The sequence below is a fragment of the Caloenas nicobarica genome, chromosome 1, assembly GCF_036013445.1.
Source record: "Caloenas nicobarica isolate bCalNic1 chromosome 1, bCalNic1.hap1, whole genome shotgun sequence".
In the NCBI taxonomy this organism is placed as follows: Eukaryota; Metazoa; Chordata; class Aves; order Columbiformes; family Columbidae; genus Caloenas; species Caloenas nicobarica.
Window position 1 is genome coordinate 119,947,176 of NC_088245.1, and position 21,904 is coordinate 119,969,079.

Genomic DNA, 21,904 nt, shown 5'->3' on the forward strand with positions numbered 1-21,904 from the left:
AGGTAAAGGCATGAAAATCACAAGTGCAATAATCCTCATTTCACACAAACATACCAGCCAGATTCTTTAAAAATGTTACGTGTAAACAATGGAAACAGGCAGAGACAAAGAAAAAAACATAATCAAAAAGGATATTTTGCTCGTATTTATTAAACTTCTATAATTAACTATAATTATTCCTGGTTTTACTTAAAATAGCATAGCCTTGAAAGCATTACCTACCTAAAACACACATAAAGAGTTCGAGAGTATTACCTGGTCAAACAACTCGAACAGTTTAGCACTGGGCTGGTGAATCGTGCAGATGACGGACCTGCCACCCTGCGCCAAAGCCTTCATCAGAGACACAACCTGAAAACATGATGCACTATCCAAGCCACTGAATAAAAGGAAAGAAATGGTTTGTTATCCACGGGTCCACAGGAATCACTCAAAACTAGCACATGTATTTGCTACTTTGGTGTCTCACTATTATCCTGTTATGAATTTTCTCTGTAGCAGTTTAATTTTATCATCTGCCAACCTTATGCTTGTATTTCTCCATCAGTCTTTTAATTAAGTTGGAAGAGTGCCTCAGAATGAAAACTAAAGAGTATTCTCAAAGCTGCCTTAGGGGACTTCTACATTTTAGGACTGTAGCTTTAAATGCTCCCAACTTTAATGAATAGATACATATTCATAGCTCTCCCAGCCTCCTAGACTGGTCACAGAATTTGACTCTAAATATGCTACATTCATTATCAAAAGTCACACTTTAAAATGCTTATATTCAAGTTATCTTTTCTTGAAAAAGAAAACTCATGCCACAATCTGAAAATAATTTCCTCTCTCTCTCTGCCTTCCTGTTCCAGTTTGTATCTCCCTTAAAAACTATTTATAGTCCCATGGTCCGTCAGTTACAGCAGTGACCCAAGGCACTAAGTACCCAAACCAAATTATTTCTTCTGGTCTTATTCAGTACTTACAGGCAACACAAAACGAGCCTTTTCCAAGGACTTAGAGGTGACAAACCTTTCAGCAGCACTCTTCTACTATATAAAGCAATATTTGCCTATCTTTAATTTTTGGCCTTGACGTACCTGGTTGGTTCATCAAAAAACATGACAGGAGGATTGTTCACCAGCTCCAAAGCAATGGCAAGACGCTTTCTCTGGCCTCCAGAAAGACTCCCAGTCCTTGTATTGGCACATGTCAGCAAACCGAGGGCTGTCAATATTTCCTTTACCTAGAGAAAACACAGTGATGCATCATGTAAATTTGTTAGCACAAAAGAAAAGCCTCTTTACTGATTTTTCTGGAGAACATAAACTAGCTCATGACTTCGATTCACCATTCCTACACCGAAGGCTTTTTCCACCTAATGTACCCAAAGTGGATCTTAAACATTTATTAGATTCAGTGGGGCTTAACAGCCTACCATTTCCTATTTTGACCCAAATTTTACTTGTTTGTCTGACATGACCTGTCTCCGTATGGAAGCCTTGCCTGTTCAAAATGGAGCGGCAATCAGTTCTTCTATAGAACCCCTTGGAAACAGCATTGATACCAAAAGAGCTTTGCAGCACGTGAACAGTTATTATGCAGTGAAACCAAGAAACTGATTTCAGTTGAACTTCTAGACTTTATTTACAAGAGACTGGAGAACTGTGTAAGAAAAAATCAGTGGTTTCTATAGAGCCATGACCTGTTCTTCTCTCATCTGTTCCTCACAGCTTACTCTTTATAAAATGCAGCCATTGATTCTAAATGTTTTCGTTCTTCTCAGACCCAATTCAGTTGTCACATGTACTTGCAGATATTTGGGATTTCCTCAAGGCACAGCCTCAGGAAGAGCACAGCTTGTCTCAGAGTCTTTGCAGCACAAAGCAGACAATCCCAGCTGCTATGAATTTTTCTGTTTCAGTGACTGTAGATCTGGCCTGGTAGCCCTATATGTGGAAAATAGTTCTTTGGCATCAGTAAAAACCTGGACATAAAAATGAGTGAATACAAGCTACATTGCTCAAGCAATTAAAAAATCTACCACTTAAAAGGTAGAAAGAAAGCCACCACATTTAATACTTCACTGAAGCATATGAAAAGGAGCCTGTCATTTTTTAAAGTAATAGTTACCTGGGTGGAGGGTAAGAAAGGGTAGCTAACATGATAAAAATTGGTTAGACCAACCAGGTCCTGACCCTTCACTTGTCCCGACTTTGATTTCCAGGAGCTACCTCTCTCAGTGAGAGGGGAAGAAAAAAGAACAAAATCCACTAACCTTTGTTCTCAGAGAGAAGAGCCCAACTACCTCCTTGCCTTTATCTCTAGGAAGGATGCTACAGGACATGGGCAGCACAATGTAGGTCAACTAGAAATATAAACTATGGTTCACTGGATGATTTTTCACTTGTCACTATTTTAAACAAGCATCTGTAATCTTCCCAACACAAGTGCATAAATTCATAAAATTTATCTATGATAAACATTTATCTTACAATTTACAACAATAAAATGCATGATCTAGTCCAGCACAGGCCAGTAACACTCACCAGAAAATTATTGCCTTTCTAGTATGTGTTGAATAAATGCATATAGCACAGCTTTTTCCTCAAAGAGCTGTTTGTAATTACACTGACAGTGTGAACAAGTAAATTAACTTGCTTAGCCTAACTTACTAAAGCATAAATGAATTAAGACTTTCAAAGTATAAATAAAATTAACAGCTGTTTCTAAACAAATGCATTTTCTGATTAAAAAAAATCTGTGTTTAGCTCATTAAAAAAAAAAAGTATTTGAGAGAATCAAAGCAATTTTAAGCTACCAAACATATGTTGATTCCCGTTAAGTTTCCCTCTCTGGAGCTCTTTCTGATTTTCAAGGATTCTCAGAGACTGAAGAAGTGCCAAATTTTCCGATTTGGAAATAGAGACAGAAGACAGCCAAAACAGTGGCTGCTCTACCTTTGAAGTTGCCATAGCTTTCACATTTCAGGCATACTTTTCATCAGGCGGATCAGAAGCAGTTTCGCCTTTTCCTTTATAAACCTCCACTTCAGAATCACATGCCACCTACTGCCAGAGGTGCCTTTCACTAGAAAAGACACTCCTCTGAAATAGTTAAGTCCAACAAGTCAAGTTCAGGCCTCCATCGGATTAAAAAAAAATGAACTGGCACCTGGGGAAAAGCAGGAAGCTTCTCACATTCCTGAGACAGCAGGCCACAACTTTCTCACGTCCACGTTCCACTCCCACTCCTGTGTCTCCTCATCTCTTCCTCCTGCACAACTTGGTTTCAGTTGAGTCCTGCGAGGTGGCTTCTTCCAGTCACCTGCAAGATCTCCTAACGTGCTTGCAAAGACTCTCCTCAGTGCACGGTTTTGGGAGCACAAAATGCACCAAAATGAAAATCTCACCCTTCCATTTATAAAAAAGAACACTGAAAAATTATGGAAAGCCTAAAACTGGAATTTTACAGAAGCACAGCAAAACCACTGGAACCTTCCCATACCAATAGTAACTCCCTTTTCACCAGTAGGACAACCGAGGTACTAAGCCATTAGAAGACCTGTCTAGAGTAACATGCATGTCCCTAACAAAGGCCAAAGGACCAGACAGCTTTCTTGGAAGGTAAATCTCAACATTAGCCATGGAACTATGTTCTCACGTGAGCCCCACTGGCCCTCAGCATAATCCCTACATGCTAGAGGCTTCCTCTTCAGGAGGCGGCGTGTGAGAGACCACAGTGACTCCTTGTCGGTGCTGTCTTAAGGTAGACTGAAACACAGCCTGAGGCCAGTAAAAACACCTCCGAGTACTTTCTGAGCTATGTTTTACTTTTCACAACTCTCTAAACAACCTGAACCATATCTGCTTTCAGCAGTGCCGTGACTTTTTGTTTACGTTTAGCTCCAGGCATTATCCTCCGAGGGAGTATGTGGTTTTGAAACATGCTGTGCAGCACCAAACTGCTCCTCTCCCAGGCTTCAGCATGCCCTGGTAACTCCACTCCAGCAGAGACAGGCGAGCTCTGAGTGTCCTTAGGAATACGCAGGCATACACAATTCAAGTGCAGAATAAATGTGTAGAAAGCGCACATTTCCAGCCCTTCAAAGTATAACTGAGGTAACCAAAATTCAGCTGAGAATGCTGCTTCATGCACAAGCTAACATGTCAGAAGCCATTTTATCTGGTCACACACCTTCAAGGTATTTTCTTCAAAAGCACAGCCCTGTGTCAGATCAAACAATGGGGAGGAATCATGGTAACCAGATGGGTGAGAGGAGAACACTTCCTAGTGCAGGTCCAGCTGGGTTATATAGGGCTCCATGGGCAAAAACACACCAAGACTTCTCTCCCACTCAGGAAAGCCATGTCAGCCACAGGCAGAAGCAGGACATGTGCAAGAGTAAGTTGTGAAACTCATTCCCAGTGTTTTAGAAAATATATGTGAGTATTTCAGCCTGATCTCCCACTTGTCCAAACCTCACTCACTCAACACAGCTTCAAAATACATTAGTCTGTATCTTCACTGTGACTACATTAACTTGTCCAGCGCAACAATATCCCCACCAGCATAGCCATAAAGATCAACACTTCCAAACACAAGCAAAGAAATTTCTGCACCAGTTACAAGAACTGTTGAGTTTTTCATTAGTCCTTGGAAAAATTAAGGGCTACGCTCGCCATTGCCAGACATGACTGATTTACCTCACCACACACGAGATGCCCGAGACCTCACACATGCATGTAAGAGAATCTAAGGTGCTAAGGTACACTGAAAGGAATCCTACAAAACTTGTGGATTCATTTCAGTAGGTCTTTCACAATTATCTATTCAGTCTCATACTGAAAGCAATTTTTATATAGACTGTAGTAAACGTTCCCTCATAATGATACCTATCAACTTTGAGCTTAGGATTTTTTCTATCATTACAAGACCAACACAATTCAATGTTAGATAAAAATGTCTGCTATACAGAGCTCACTTCATGGACCTCTTTGGCATTCCTGAAATTCTCAGTTTGATGGACAGTATACATACCATTTCTCTCCTGCCTTCATCTTTCTCTTGAAGTTTCAGATGAGCAGATACCTGGAATGCGACACAAAGGAATTTGATTTTGAACTGGTCTGAAACACAACAACCAGTTAGAGTGGATGCCTCAGGCACAACATCCCAATGTACCATTTAAACCACTTCTTTCAACCCAGTCAGGAAAGTTTAAGTTGAACTATAAGGTTCAAATCACAAGCATCACAGATGCCTGTGCAGTAGGTAACTGAGTATAATCTGACCTAAGCAATCACTCCAGCATCTGACAAAAAGCATATTAAAAAGAAAGGCCATTCTGCAAGTCGAGGAGCTTTAGGGGAAGATAGGAGTAACATTTTTTGTGTAGCCACTAACTTCACAGGCAATGCTAGAATCACAGTTTATTTGTGCTTCATCCATATCATGAGGATAACCAAAACACTCTGCTTTTCTCCAGGATGTGAACAAATGAGTACAGAAATAAATAATTTTGTTACAGATGTCATGTGCTATTCTAAGAGGCAGCTCCACAAAACATTATGATTAACCTTTATTAGAAGCAATTAAACTGTTAAGTAATTATTTTTGTCAGAGCCTTGATTGATTACTTTAGACAACAAGTATCATCTGGGCTCAGTTCTACAAAAGTGGTCCTATGGGATTCTGACTACAATGTTCAAATAACCAAAAGAGAAGAAAAACTTCCTCACAGAGAAGAACATTTCCAGAAGACTAGCCACATAAAAACTATAGTGATTTCTTCTGGCCTTAAAATTTGTGAATTGATGCTAGCATATAGTATGAGCAACCTTAGCCTTATTTTCACAACATCCTCTGAGAAAAAGTGGCTCATTTCTGAAACTGAGCAACAGGCACTTCTAGACTTGGTCAAGCTGGCGAGTAGAAAACTTCTTGATGTTATTAAAGACAGTAAGAACAATTTATGCTGCCTGTAGTCTTGTGATTATTCTGTTCCTGTTGTTTTCCTGTGAAGAACTGGAAGAGATTTTATACAATGCCTTTATTAAAGAAAAGGCAAAAAAAAGAGTAGAGGGAGCAGAGAGCAGAAGTAGCAGAGAGACCATGCTCAAGTCCAAATAGCACTTTGCAGTCAGAACATGGAAGATGGAGAGAAAGGGAGATAAGGTTACTCAACCAAGAAAAAAAATGGTGCCTACAAAGACCCACTCTGTGCAGAACTAAAGGTCCCATTCTCTGGGAGGTGTAAGGAGTACAGCCTTAGATCTTCTTCCAAATCATAATGCTGGTCACAAATTGAAAATGATAAAGCTAAAGAAGCTCAGACAACTAGAGGGGTGAGCCTGAAATGGAATTCAAGGCATCACTGAAGTCAGAGCACTTTAATTGGCTGGGATCAAATAGAGAAAATGGCTCGTGGCACTACCAGGAGTAAGAACATGTGCACAGTATACAGAGATTTTTCCAGTTTCTCCTATTCGAATAAATTAGAGCAAGAACTAAAGCTCACCATCATAGCTTCCTGAACAGTCAGATGAGGAAGGAGCATGTCATCTTGCATGATGTAGCAGGAGACTTTGCGAAAAGAGCGCAGGTCACGAGGCTGTCCATTGATGAGAATTTCTCCTTTCATTCCCGTCTCTCTGAAATGATCCAAGAAAATAACCAGGGGTGAATCTTGCCTTCAGCTGTGCTGCCACAGGCCTCAGTATGTGGAAGTCTTAGGTAATTATTGCCCATGATGGAATAAAACAGATATAGTGGATAGAAACTAATTTACTTCACGATTATACTTTCTTTCATAAGAGGCATCATGCAGTGTTACTGAAAATTTTACTCGAAGTTAGTATAAAATGTGTACTGTCTTACATGAATGTCTGAAAAAAAAATCAAGCCATTTAAGTGGCTTCTCTATTCTGTTTCTTATGCCCTAATAACAACACAGAAACACTTTGTATTTGGCTATATAACAGGGGATTCAGGAAGACGAACCACCGTCACTTCACATATTGCAGTTTCGCCAAGACAGCACCAACATTATTAAAGTGGCAACTAAAAAGGGTAATTTTTTTCAAGTGCTTATAAAATGTGATTTAAAAAGCATTACAAACAGAAGACACTGAGTCGGATTTGTTACACAGTTAGAAAGGAAAAAAATTGTGGTGTCTTGGACTTTACATTGCTTCCTGTTTTTGGATCTGACTTGCTAACAGATAAATCCTAAGAAACCAGACCAGGACAAAGGGAAAAAATATGAGCAACAAGAATCTAATTCAAAATCTGTGAAATACCTTTTTTCTAGAAACACTGGGGTAAGACTGCTGCTGCTGTTGTCTCCAAGAAGCCATCAGGCTAGGTGACCTTACCTTACTTGGGATTTTCATTGTTACTGACCTGTATCCTGCCAGAATGTTCATGAGCGTTGACTTCCCAGCTCCCGAAGGACCCATAATTGCAACAAGTTCTCCACTGCTGAACTTCCCTGAAATTCCTTTCAAAAGGGTCTTATAACCTGAAAGAAGAACGAAAAGTTTGCTGAAGCCTTCATGATCACATCTGGTGGGCCATGAATGTTTATTTCCTCTAAACTATTTTGACAAACAGGCATTAGCAGGAACCTACTGAGAGGCTGACGCTAAGATCAGCACGCTGCAATAACTATCAAAAGCCAAATTCTGAATGGGAGCAGCAGCCTCCTCCCACTACAGAAGTAGTACGGTGGGATTACAGGATCACACGCTCTTGATTCACTCTAGGAAAATTTTCAAACGGGGGCAAAGAAGCCTTGCTGTCATTTGCTAAGTGTCTTCTCAGAGTATGGTACTAGGATGTCTGTGTCTCCGTTACCGTATCTAACACTCCACAGCTAACATAACACAAGAGCTATAAGGGCTTGTCTAGCCAGGGAGACCAACAACAGTAACTCCGTAAAAATAATTCCTAGGGAAATGCTTATGCCAGACTAAGAACATACTTTTTTTTTTTCCCTCATTTAGATTAATCACAAGATCATGCCGCAGTAAATATGTCCTCAGGCAAAGCTGTTCTAGAATAACCACACCACCAACTTCAAATATCTCACCTTATTCCTGAAGAAGTTACCTTTGCCAACGAACCTTAATTTAAAGCCCCAAACCCCGCATCACTCTAGGTGTAAGCAAACTGGACTCCAATGAGAATTCCAGATTTGGGCTTAGTTGTACCATCTGCATGACTCCCATTTGAAGGCATAATGACTGTGCCCTGACTGGCATTTAAACTTTTCAGGATCTCTTTCATTTTTTTGCTTCCTCACTTTAATGCAATTACCAGTGCTTTTCATTAAAACTTTTAATAGTAAGAAAACGTTAAGTAAGGTGTCAAAAAACAATCTCATATGTTGAAAATATTTCTGTAATTAAATTAAAACCAAAACAGAAGGGTAGAAGATCTGTTTACATGCAGTGCTGGGATTGGGCCATCCATTTTGCCACACTGGTGTATGTGCAGGCAGTATTTATATGCCACATGTAAACTATCCCAGTGCTGTGATTATCATTACCATAAGTTGTAGTTGGAACATTGAAATGCTGTAAAAAAATCAACTTATCTGCAAGCTCCTAGAAAAAGAATGGCAGATTATCTTCTCTTTCTTCCTAACACCACCATTTCTTGGTTTCCTTTTATCCCTGCTTAGCATTCTAGTTTTCTTCTTTCTCTAGTCTCCGTTAACACCCTTTCAATGCCACAGAGAACAACTTTTGCACAAAAACACTAACATAATGCTGCCATGGGATCTCCCAGATCTGCAGTCAATACCAGCCCAGGAGAAAAGCAGTAGCTGTGAAAAGTCTCTCTTGAAATATTTGATCCTACTGTTTTCATGGCAAACGTCCTAGAAAATGATAACAGCCCAAATGTATCAACATAACAGTTTGCTCAAGTGCCTTTTTTTAAATAGGCCAGTAATTTCTCACTCTAAACTCTTGTCCTCGACCAAACAACTTGTTTGGAAGCTACAAAATATCCTGGGTATTAAACCACTAGTGTACTTACATTGTCTGTTTGTGGAGCAAGTCCTAAGAACAAAAGCAAAGACAACCTATCAAAAGTAAGAGCTATTTTGAAGAGAGAAATCCATGGCACCCCAACAAGGTCTAACAAGTTTGTCCCTCACACCAACGTCGCCGCATTTTGGAAATCAGCATTTGAAGGAAAAGCGTAAGGAAGAGATTAGAGCTTTCAAACATGACAATATTCACTAAATGGCATCTGTAGAGCGAAAGTCCTTCATACTATCCCTTAAGTGTCATGAGAACCAGCTGCCTCCCAAGCCTATAATCAAATAGGGACTCAAACATTGGGCTTTACCACCAATTATTTGCATCATGCACACACCCACCACACACAGAAGGCATATGGAGCCAGGAAACTCTCACGCTGGCCAAGTTGGCCTGTCATTAACTTCCACTGGGGCAGGATTTCCTTCACCGGGTCCCACACATAGTATACAGAGTAAAGTACTCATTGGCGTCTGTCTCTATTCCCTGTCTGCCCTGCAAAGCAGTTCAACATGACAGAACATCACACAGCGACTCCATCCCAACCATTTCTACTGTGTGGGCTTGTTCTGACCTGATTTCTAGGGCAAAAGGTTCTTGTCAGAGTTTCGTAATAGTCAGGTCATCATGAGTTACAAGATTGGGACACTGAATATTACACAAACTTATAGAGGAGCATAAAGAGTGTGCACTGCCATGAATACTGAGGGAGGTACAACCCAAAATACACACTCATCATCTGAGAACAGGTATCAACACATGTACCACTACCTAAAACTGAAGCCTTTCCTCTCATTACACATGGCTGTGAGATTTAACATTACATCCATTAAAGTCACTTTTCCAAACATAATTTCACAAATGATAATCACTTTACCTTTAATTGCAGTACCTTCCCCCTCATTATCTGCACTTGTTCCTGCCCCTCTGATGGAGATTTCCATTTTAAGTATCCTGCACACAATGTTAAATCACAGCGGGACACTCATTTGTGAAACAGTAGAGGAACATGACTTAAGAAGAAATAGAAGAAAATATGAATTTTAGATCAGGATCCCAATCATTGGCATTTTAAGTTGCTACAGACTCAAAACCGTCTCTTCTTTTGACTGGAAGCACAAAAGAAGGCTTTCTATTACAAAGGTTAATTTAGCATACCCACAAAAAGATTTGACACTGTAGCAGCAGTGCGGTGCCCAGTATAATCCTTTATAAGGAATTAAGAGTCCATAAGTAACTACAGTCTTCTTTTTCAGAATATCGAGGCTAATCTTTAACTGAATCAGTTGACCTAAAACTTCTATATTGGGCCACATGTCTTTCACGAGAAACAGATTATGCATTTGGAGGGGATTGTATTCTTACAGTACAGGGATTGTTTCATATCCATCTGCTGCATATCAGGAATTTTTGACCACCTTCAATCCCGATTTACCTGGCCTCCCTCATTTTCCTCAGTTGACCAGCTCATGATCCACGCAATAGGGAGTTTTGACACCCCAGATTTTAATGAAAGGCTGAACCTCAAAGTGAACTCACCCCAAGACAGGTGCATATTACAGGCAATTCAGTTTGAACACCACAGTGGCTGTCTCCTTTAGGACTGGACTTACCTCAAGACCAAGTTTGGCATCATGACTTTCAGTTATTTCTCTTAAAACCATTTTGATTTTCAATGGAAAATAGCTTGGATCCTTTCGATTTTCCAGTGTCCCCTCCTGGAGCTACTGTGACCTCACCCTTAACATATATATCTAGGGGTTGATGCCTATGAGAATGCAAATACCAGTTTCCAAGAACTACTTAATAATAAAATACAAATTTGTCAACAGGACATTAATGTACCACCACCAACCAGAGCAAGCATTCAGCAACCTCCTCAGTCCAACCCACTAAAAATAGAATACAAAAATTAAGAAATGAAAACTGAAACGGACAATTCAGGTGATGTAAGAATTTTTGGTCTTGGTTTTACCTCACCTTACATTCTAGAGTCCAATTACTTCTCCTGAGAAGCCAGTTGTATTTCATTTTCCTATGTTAGGAGTTCCCACTGAAACCGAACTGCAGACACTGCGATATTAGACCAAATTTGCAGCCAGAAACACGACTGGCCTGAACAGACCCCCCATTCCAGAGGCGGATTTCCCTCACAAAGCCCACAGCAGCCCCTTGTTTCGTGAACCGATCGAGGGTGACCTCTGGTATTGATGAAGATACCAAGGGAGCTCTCGTTGCTCAAGTCACCAAAATCTTTGCTAATGGATTTAGCAAAGAGAAATGTGTTGATGGTTGTATCTGCTTCCTCATGGATTCTACAAGGATTTCTGAGGAGATTCAGTTTTATCATTCTTACAAAAATTGGCAATCAATCTGGAAAGAAGCAGGCCACCCCTTCCCCATACTGAAGGTAGGAGCGCATGCTTTAGAAAGTGTCTGAATCAGCAGCAAAAAAATCATAACTAAAACTGCTACCCTTACAGTGAATTTCCTCAGGTAAATACCGTCTCTAGGTTTCTGACTAAAATGCTTCATCCATTTGCATTTCATTGCCAGTAGTATACTCATTTGTTACTCAGAGAAATGTCACACAGACTCCTAGAAGTTTCTAAGTGTTGTAGCCTAATTCTGCATCCATCAATAGGCACCAAGAGCCCATCTCAGGTCCCAGGTGAGCACAGCAGCAGGCTTTCCCTGCTTGCTGCAATAAGAGCAGGATTTGTCCTTCCCAATATATCTGAACCATTTCTCTTTCATGACAAGCTCTTCTGAAGGTAGGAAATAGCTGTTGGTACTCTGCAAGTAGCACTGGCCTGAAATTGCTCAAAGGTTCCTCAGAAAATTCACTATACCAAATAGGGAACATAGGAAACCTATGAAACAACCCTCCCTGCAGGCAGGTAGAAGTGTGCCATTTGTTTATTAAAAAGTACTATGTTTCTGTGTCTTTTTGTGGTGCTTTTTTAGATGGGATGTGATATATTCCTGCCGACAAACATCCAGCTGGAAATACAGAAGACACCTCTGACAAGTGCTATATTACTAACCTGCCTTACTTTAATACCTTATATGAGAAACACACTTTTTAAACAGCAATTTAAGTTATAAACACATAAATTTGTTCATTTACAGTACCATCAATCAAACTGTTCATTAAATCATGAGAAGAAACGGCAGCGATTTCTTGGCACTGTCTGCTGACCTTATTCCATTAATGAAACTTCATTGCATTTTCCTATTCTAAAATTTATAGGCTTAATCCTCATCTCACTTCCTCATTTCAGTTAAAAAAATATGCCAAAGTCCAGGGAATTCTCCAACACACAACCCAAATAAGGGAAGTGGAAGCAAGATGCCACATCCACACCTTTACCCCTGAGGCAAGAGCAGGAAGTCCTCCTATTATGGAAAAATGCTTCTAGGAAACACAGGACTTTGCTGCTGCTCCTGAGCTCTACCACATCCACACCTCCATGCGTAAAGAGCACTCCCTGTTTTGCCTGCTGTGCAACAACACAAGTAATGGAAAAACAGACTGAACAGGTCACTTATCACATCAAACGGAAAGTTAGTGACTTATGGATGAGAAAAAGAGCTTGCAGAAGTCCATCCAGATGTGGAAAACAGCTTTATGATATCTGGCAGGCATTTCATTTGTAGGCTCTTTAGATTTATATCAGAAAACTGAACAGCTGGGGAATGCTGGCAGAACTCCACAGAGAAGCACAAGATGAGGAAACACACACAGACAGATAACAGCCCAAGGCCAGATTTACACTAGAAACATTTGTAGATGTAATAAACATTAGTTAGGAAACATATTTTTTAATCATTTTTACACCAGCAAAAAGCTTTTTCCTTATACTTTGATGTAAATATACCAACAAGAAGTCCTCTTGCCCAATCCTTCTCTATTACTCACTTTGTCCATCTCAATCCTTGTCCTCAGGCCTGAGAAGAAGCCACTGCCAAAGCAAACCACCCCCATGGTTACTGGGTAGAGACTATGCTGGCCTGCTTCATCTAACAGAGTTTTATCCCTGTGGGGCAGGGAGTGGCAGCACAGAGATTTACGTGAAGTTCCTGGAGAAAGTTACCCCGTATCGCCGTCCCATGGAGTCCCTCTCTCAGTCTCCTCATGCTTTACTTGCTCTGTCCCCCTGCTGCACGGAGTGAGCACCTTCTTAAACCCCAGAAGCAAGCATGCACCTACAGGAGAGCAGCAGGTTGGTGCTGCAAAGCACTGAGGGCAGTGACAGGAAATATCTTGCATTTATTGTGCTACTTTTTGGAGCTCAAAGTCACAAGCACATAGTCCATTTGCACATGAAAAGAGGTGTAGGTTCCTCTTCTTTGCACATAAATAACATAATTGTGGAAGTAAATTAGCTCCTGATGATTAACAGTTCCATTTTACAACTTAGCAGTCACACAGCCATCAATTTGTGCCTGTAAACATGACAGCTGTACACACGCTAAGAGATGTGTGGAGTGACTAGTAGGTACTGCAAGGTGGTGGCTCAGTTTGTGGGTTTGGGGCTATTTGGAGCACACAGTTTCAGAAGCAGCTTACAGCAAGAGAAGATGAAGTTGTTACTGAAGAGGGTATTGTCATTCTGCCCCTTCTTCCCTGGACACCTTCCCATCACTTTCCATGAACTGGTTTTCAAGTGCACCTGCACAACCAGTGAGGACATCAAGCCCGTCCAACTGGAAACCGCTCCTTGGAAATTAAGAACAAAGAGGGTTTGTTTCCAGCTGCATTGGCTGCGGGGCTGTCACTGCCAGGACAAGACCTCACGGGTCACAAGCAAGGTGGGGAGGTGGGACAGACCCTTCGGCAGGTGGGGACCTTCCAGCCGTTTGTGCCACCCAGGAATCCATCTCTTGAGATTCCTTTCCTTTTCCATTCTGAAACAAAAAGAGGACTTAAATAAAAGTACCCTTTATGCGCAATTCATGCTGGCCCATTCAAATAATTCCATGCCAAAATGGACTGCTTGTTTGCTTTATTTTAGTATAAAATAAAAATTAAATCACTTCCCAATAAGATGAAGATATTTTGGGCTTTTCATCTAAATTGAAGTTAGTTCAAAGCCATGGTATTTCTGAACCATGTATGTCTACTTCTGCTATTAACCACCCAGGGTACCGTGTTGCCCCCTCGCTACATGAGTACAGAACATTTTCCTCTCGGTGGTATAGACAGGGTTTGTTAATGTTTAAGTAAGAGTATGTAGATTCTCAAGTGAGAGTGATTATCTGTATCAGTGGATAGTTATTCAAATAATTTGAATTAAAAAAAAAAAAACAACAACTAGTGATGGGGGTTATTTAAATGGACATTTCTTTCCCAAGTTCCCCATTGAGTTTACACAGGCTTAAGTTAAAGTGAATTACAGGTACTCACACTTGGGAAGAAACAGAGGCATCTTCTAGCTTCCAGAAAGAGTGTGGGATAGAAAGAGCTTTCCTGACAAACAGAGTGACAAAATACATTGCTTTAATAATAGGAACTTTCTTAATTGTATATGGCCTGAACTGTACTTCTGTAAAGTCCGAGGGGCAAAGTCACACTAGAAATAACAAGTATGTCTAAGGTAACTGTCTACCAAATAAAACCTATATGTAAATTCACAGATGATTTGTGTATCACAAGTGAATAAACCTATTTATGAATCATTTTTACACTTAAGCTTTAGAATCCACACATCCATATATTTCTATTCTATTCACACGTCTCTCAGGGATGTAGAACAATAGGATTTTCCATTGTCTAAGCTCTGAGCCCTGCTTTAGGACAATTAAGGGAATTTACAATTGTAATGCATTCTTGTACCTTGCCTCAGAGAAACGACCTTGGTTATATAAATGTCTATAAAACAGCATGCCAGGCACCAAAACATCAAGACAAAAAGGGCGGAAAAGCTAAGCCAGTATTTGAAGGAACTAAATGAAATTCCTTTGCCTCAAAGTCCTTTTTAAATCAGAAATGAAGAATCAATTCCTCTCAACCTAAAAATATAAGTCTTTCATGCTTTACAAAAAAAAAAGGTGGGGGGGGTAAAAGAAAAAGAAAGAAAAAAAGAAATCCCCCTGAGCAGAAAAGCTCTTTCTTTGTGGACGAAACTGCATTTCTTAATATAGCCCACAACCAGGCCTTCTTAAACATATTGCTCTTGATCCACAGCCGATTTCCCACTTAGTGATCATGGGACAGATTATTCATAACTTAGATGGGGAGCTTAGCCAATGCTCACCGTGAGCCTTGTAGCATTCAATCTACCTAATCTTATACATCTAAAAGTTCAACATTTAGCTAAATTCACTGTGTAGGACCTATTTATTACCAATAGAAAGAAATAGGCACACCTAACAGGTAATTAATGCTGCCTATTTTTCATTCCTGTTCTGGGAAGGGATAAATAACCCTCCGGAAGTGCATTTTTTAACAATAGTGGGAGCTCAGGACAATTATCTTAGACTATACACCAAACCTCCAGATGCTGTGATAAATCTCATCCTTGGCCAACAAAATCACAGCTGATTTCAGTATCAGTCACAAATAAAATGGACAAAGACATTTTGATCGTCGTCCCTCATTTGCTTGCACAAATGCAGTAACTAAACACACAAATTACACACTCAAAATCTTCAAGCTGGATTGGCATTCCACATTCAAAATGCCTCCTATGAACTTATCAAGAAAAGCATCCTGCCCATGTTCAGGATGTACAAATGTATTAGACATTGTGTTTTTATTTTATCATTAGTATTTAGCACTTACTTCACACTGGGGACAGTTCAAAACTTTACAAATTTTTGCTTCAAGCTATCTACTAGCTCAAGAACATTTCACTCTACTGGTAGCACTTGGTTCAAACTTAACCAGAAAATCTCAAAGCCTGAAAAATCCAAATGTGCTTTGGAAGATTAGATGTTAATTAAAAGCTATGAGAACAAACTTCAAGGCAGTTTTTGAATTTTGTTTGTGTGGGTGCCCATGATTTGACTTCTATCAGCACTCTTCCTTTGTGCTAAAAGTATCAGCTAAATTCCTGCTGTGGCAATTCAGTAAAATGTACAGTAAATTGGAGCCTCAAGAGAGACTATAAGCCCCCAAACCAAGATTTATGACATGAAATTCCTAGTTACTGCAGGACATGTTGTATAACGAAAGAGAGTACGTTGATGAGAAGATGGCAATCTAGTTTAGAAAATAGTTCTAGCAGAGGGAGAATCTTAAACAAAACTGTAGATTATAGAGAATCTGAAAAGACCCTTCAATGTCATTGTTCTCTGAGATCCCTGGACTAGATATTAAACTTACACAAGACGTTGGATTTGACAGTCCACATTGTGCAGCCCCCCAAAAAAAGCCCTAAGTAGAGATTTCACTCTTTTGAAACTTCAAAATAAGGATTCTGGACACCATGCTCTTTCTCTATTATATTGGCTACTCTTTGCATTATTTTAGTATCTGAATACTGCTTTTCTTCAGAATAACTAATTAGATATGGCAGTCTGTTGGGCTGCAGCCTCTGCACCCTGTAATTTTGAGTTTGAAGGTTTAATAGACTATCCAACCTCACTCACTTTGTCTGGCTGTATCACATCTCCTGGCCAGGTAACATTTCTCTATAAACAAGATTAAGTTTACGTACACAGAACCCATACCACCAAATATCAGGAGACTGAAGTGCTGGCAGGTGGACACAGGATTTGCAGACTTTCTTGAGACTTGCATCCCTCCAAGGGTACGGGGGAGCAGAAGAGGAGTCAGTCGCACTGTGGGCCCACCTCCTCACTCCTGCAACTATTGATTATGTCTCCCCACCATGCTGTGAGACTAATGGGTTTTGTGCCGGCCATCTTTAAGTCTTCACTCTTTATGGCTCTGACCAGGCAGAGCTGAAGTACGTAAGTAACCCATCAGTGCAACCAGAGCCAATAACAGGCCCAGGTAACTACTACACACCCTTCTTAGTAAAAAATCATCTCATATTGGTTGACACTAGCCCCACTGGAACAGCTGCTCTGAGCCTTTCCTTGTATTCACCTTTTCTGTATAGCTCCCTTTAGCCAGTCTTACAGCAAGGTTACAGCCTTCTACTGAGGTTCACAGGATGATTACGATTATATATGGGTCCTGTCTATTAACTTGAATCAGATATGTCCACAGCAAGATTTGGTTCTTGTCTGTTTCTCTGTTGAATGTTTCTGCCTGAGAGAGTTAAAGCTGTTCATCTTCCATACGCATGCACATGAAGCCATATGCCTGCAACGGAGGATAGAGAGTGACAATTAAATAGGTCAATGAACGAAAGTAACCTTCAAACATGACTGCAAATGAATCTGTACTTGCAGCAAGACCTGATGCCTTCAGAAGCAGTATTTACATGTCGAAGCATTTGGAGATCTGGGGCATAGCTTGTACTTTGCCTGCGCAGAAAATAGCTACCCTAATTTATCTTCAACACTTAGGAAACATGAAAGGGGGAAAAAAAACCCCAAACATGTATGAATGATGCACAGCTTCATCTTTCTTCTGAATGTGGTGAAAATGTCTTTTCAAAGCAATATCCATAGCCTAATTCTTGTTTGATAATTGCTTTTTGCTGACTTATTTTTAATTGCCTTTGTTTCTGTTACTTAAAGCGCACAAGAAAGGTCTTTCCTGACAAAAGAAGAGCCAACACAATTTGAAATGAAAGGCTGACACATTCTCTCGAATGACAAACTGAAGTCACGAGCCCGATACATACGTTTAGAGATGAAATCTGTTTATGTATGCCAGTCAGGCAGAAAGTAATTTATCATAATTGCAGTACCTTTATACCTCAAAGTACAAATAGTGTTATTCACAGTCTTACAAACGGATAAAACCAGAACCCTTCCCAACATCCCTTCTCTTTTGAAAAAAAAATCTTCAAGTAGGAGATATTCCGAAATAGCCCAGCAGCTGTTATGAACTGAAATGCCCATCTGCCTTCATTTCAAAGTGCAGCTCCAGCTGGGTCACTCTGCCACACGGGAAACAGAAACCCTTCCTTCCTCAGAGAAGAACACTTTGGGTCTTCCGTGTTGATGTTCAGGGTCACCACATATTTTACCGTTGCTCTCTCCCTTCCTTCTCCCAGCCTCTCCCACCCACATGCAAGCACAGAGCAAGAAAGCAGGAAGGGAAAAAAGCAAAAGTAAAACTTTGGCTCTCTCTCTCCCTCTACCTACCCATGCAAGGGCTAGAGAGGAACGCCCTGGGGCTTTCTAGAGTTACAGCAGAAGCAGCAGAAGTTACATAGCACCTCCTTCCTCCAAGCTGGGTCTGAAGGCAATATCCAGTCTAAAGAGCTTGGTGTGTAAAGGAAAGCTTCCCCTAATACTCCTGCATACATCCTTATCACAAACTCTGGGTTAAATTGGAATGTGATGAAATGTCTCCTGCAAACTGCATAGGAGAAAACCCCATATCTCTTCCTTAACAATAATTCAAGCAACAAGAGTCGTCGTTTAAAATACAGACTTCTGAGATGATTTACATACTCGCAAGACAACATTTTGTCCCTAGCCCTTACAAACATAGGGAGCTACATTTCTTGAACTTTGAAAAATGCTTTCAGTCCTGGTCACTGCAATTTAAAAGCTGCCGCAGCTTTTGACCTTTAAAAAAAAAAACACAGTTCACAAGTCAGCTTATAACTCAAATCATTACGTTTGACTCCAAACAAAAAGTAGTTTTTCACAGCAGTCTTATTCAACTGCAATATAGATGACGGTTTACTGCAGGAACTTCTGCAGGAAGTTCTGCCTGCAGGAACAGGCAACTGCAGAGCACCTCGGCCATCCAACCTTCTGAATAACTCCTGCACATCCTTCTTCCTCTTCCCACCCTCCCATACCAATTCTGCACTGCAAACTGCAAGAAGCGCTTCCACCTCCTCTCATCCCATCCTCTCCCAGAAGCAGGCTGAGGAACACTTGGAGCCAGGAGTACCCTTTGAAGCACACTCAGAGGCAAATCTCAGAGGTGACACACTACATACAGTCAGGAGCTACATGGGTAGAAACTTCAGAGACTGGTCTCCAAAAGTGGAAGAGCTCAGTGAATGAGAACAGGAGTCACGTTTAGAAGAACCTCTGAGGCTGAAGAAGCTCCTCCAGCAGCACGACATCCCTGTGGCCAGCCATATGGACAGATGGAGTACTTGTCCTGGGAGACTTTTATTTTCAGAAACAGCCATGCTGATTTTGCCCATTTCTCCTCAACACCCTCAACTTTCATGAAACAGAAACACAGGATAATATGTTTACTTCATTCTAGCACTAATCTAGTAACAGATATAACCTATGATCCTAAATGAAAAAATAAAAGAAAACTTGAAGTGTGTGAGGAAATAAATGCTGGATTACCACCAGTTCCCACATTTTACTTAGAACAACTGTGTTTTTACCTCTCTTCTTGAATATTTACACTAATGAAGTTGCCCAAATAAAAATACTTTTCATTGTCTGCAAACTAAATATAAAATCCTCTAAACACCACTGAACTAATTATCATCTTCTGTAGTATGTCAGTGCTGAATCTGTTACAAATAAAACCCAACTGCACAGGGCATTGCTGCTTCTGGAATAAAAATTATTTAGAATAAGTGGCTTTCAGCAGTCTGGTTTCTGCTTTTTTCATAATCTAGAACTGGAGAAGTTGGCAGCCATGTAGGGATCTACATCCATCGAACTACCCTAAACTACCAAATTTCCGTCTGTTTTAAAAAACTCCAGCTGACCTACATTCTATGTTATCGATTAGCTGAAGTTTATAGAGTAGCACAAACAAAACTCTTGCTGCTAACTATATATTCTGAGCAATTAAATGTTTTATCAATAATATGTCCCATGTAAAGATACAAATCACACACAAATCAGTAATAATCATTTGACAGACACACTTAGATTGCTGTATAAGTAACATCAAATTGATTAACTTTTATTTCACATACTAAGAAAATTCAAATGTACACATTAAAATTATCTGAAGTTTAAAAAAAGGCTAATGAACTTTAATTCACCATTTCAGGACATGCTAAAATAAGGCATCAGAATAATTCAGCATTTTGGAAATCCTGTCATTTCTAAATTATCTGCAAAATGATTAGTGAAGGAAGTTGGGAAGCAATAACTCATTTCACAAAGCATGATTTCCACCTCAAGTTTCCATTTTGTTCTTATTCTGAGGCAGAGAGAAAACTCAGCTTTGCTGCCAGATTTTTGTTGGTTGTGTTTTTTACAAACCACTAACAAATCATTCCAGAGGCCAGCGGAACACGCTGAGGTGAAGGTGAACCAAGACTAAATCCTTGAGTCAGATCAAGAACTCCAACTTGGGTGTCTTACATTTTCAAGTGCCCTGGTTATCAGTTTGACTGAGTTTTCTCTCTTCCTAGAAAGTCTTCAACCTTAAAAATCTCCATGAAAATGTAGTCAGAAAAATGTAATGAAGAAACATCATGTTTCTATTCTGATGCACTGCCGTTTTCCAACAAAAAGAGGATACTGAAAATTTCCAGAGGGATTTTCATTATAAGCTCATCAGGACTGTTAACTCTGTGTTAACAGTCCTTTCGCTTATACTTTATGTCTGCATTGGCTCATTTCCCAGTAACACCTGTAACTTCTTTTGACACTCTTTGTTCTTCTTTACAATTAGGTCATTCAACTGTTCAATGAAAAGGCAAGGGGTAAGCTATGGAAAGACTTAAGTTGGATTTTGGCTGATCCAACTGGTCTATCGAGACAGGAAAAATTTGGTAGTCAAAGCAGTTGCTTCCTCCACAAACCAGAAGTCCATCAACAGAAATTAGCTATGTTAATGGCTTGAACACTTATGTATATCACTAGTAAGAGAGGCCCACATAAAAAGTGTTGGTCTTTGCACATCCTTTCCATTTAGATGTCCCTGTAAACCATATTCCAAAACACATCTGTTTCCCAAAGTAAAAACATGTTTCCACTTTTTCCTGACCATCAACTAAACTGACAATGACATTTCAAAAAGTGCTGGTTGGATACATTACCAGAAAATTAAGCTGGACTCCTCTCTTGAAGTTTCTTTATTCTTTTACTGTATAACTTCTATATGACTGGTCTACCTATGCTTATCATACTTCTAGGTCATTTATCTATGCTAACTATTAACAAACCAGTACACACAGGAAAGAAAAAGGAGATAAGAGTCCAGGCTGCTTACATGGTTTTCCTTGCAAATACCGTCACTTTGAATGAAATACTGAAGAGACACAGTTAGAACAATATCCATGCCACCTCAAACCACCTGTTTGGATCCTAAAATCCACATGCACTCTCTGGACTCACCTTCCCATAAAATGAAATACCACCACTAAAATCAATACAGCAGCACAGGTCTATGCTAGTTCAGTAGCTGACACGGGCTGAAGTATGAAAAGCAGGGATTCATGACAATCTCGACACATGGCAATATTGCAGGATTCAAAAACTGGAAGGTGGAAACCTTCCATGTAGGAATATCAATACATCAGGAACTCGGAATCTCAAGGTGGGATTTATTTTAACTAGCTGCAAACATCTACAATGTAAACATTTGCATGAGAGCTATTCTACCAGGCCTGGCTGGGATGGAGTTAACTTTCTTCAGAGCAGCTGATATGGTGCTGTGTTTTGGATCTGTGACTAAAACAGTGTTGATAACACACCAGTGTTTTGTCTGAGCAGTGCTTGCATTAAGTCAAGGCTTTCTTTTTTTAGAGTAGGCTGGAGTGCACAAGAAGCTGGGAGGGGACACAGCCGGGAGAGTGGACCAAAGGGATATCTTCTCCCATACCATGTTGTGCTTGGTGATA

General features: G+C 40.1%; 1 protein-coding gene across 1 annotated transcript in view; it reads right to left on the bottom strand.

The window, feature by feature from the left end:
* The window catches only part of ABCG1 (ATP binding cassette subfamily G member 1), a 57,914-nt gene that overhangs the window by 16,179 nt on the left and 19,831 nt on the right, over window positions 1-21,904 (bottom strand). Inside the window, exons 3-7 of the mRNA XM_065630458.1 lie at window positions 7,384-7,501; window positions 6,500-6,632; window positions 5,020-5,070; window positions 1,080-1,225; window positions 256-379 (exon numbers count right to left, since the gene is read on the bottom strand). Coding sequence (XP_065486530.1) covers window positions 256-379; window positions 1,080-1,225; window positions 5,020-5,070; window positions 6,500-6,632; window positions 7,384-7,501 — 572 coding nt within the window. The remainder of the gene's footprint in view (window positions 1-255; window positions 380-1,079; window positions 1,226-5,019; window positions 5,071-6,499; window positions 6,633-7,383; window positions 7,502-21,904) is intronic.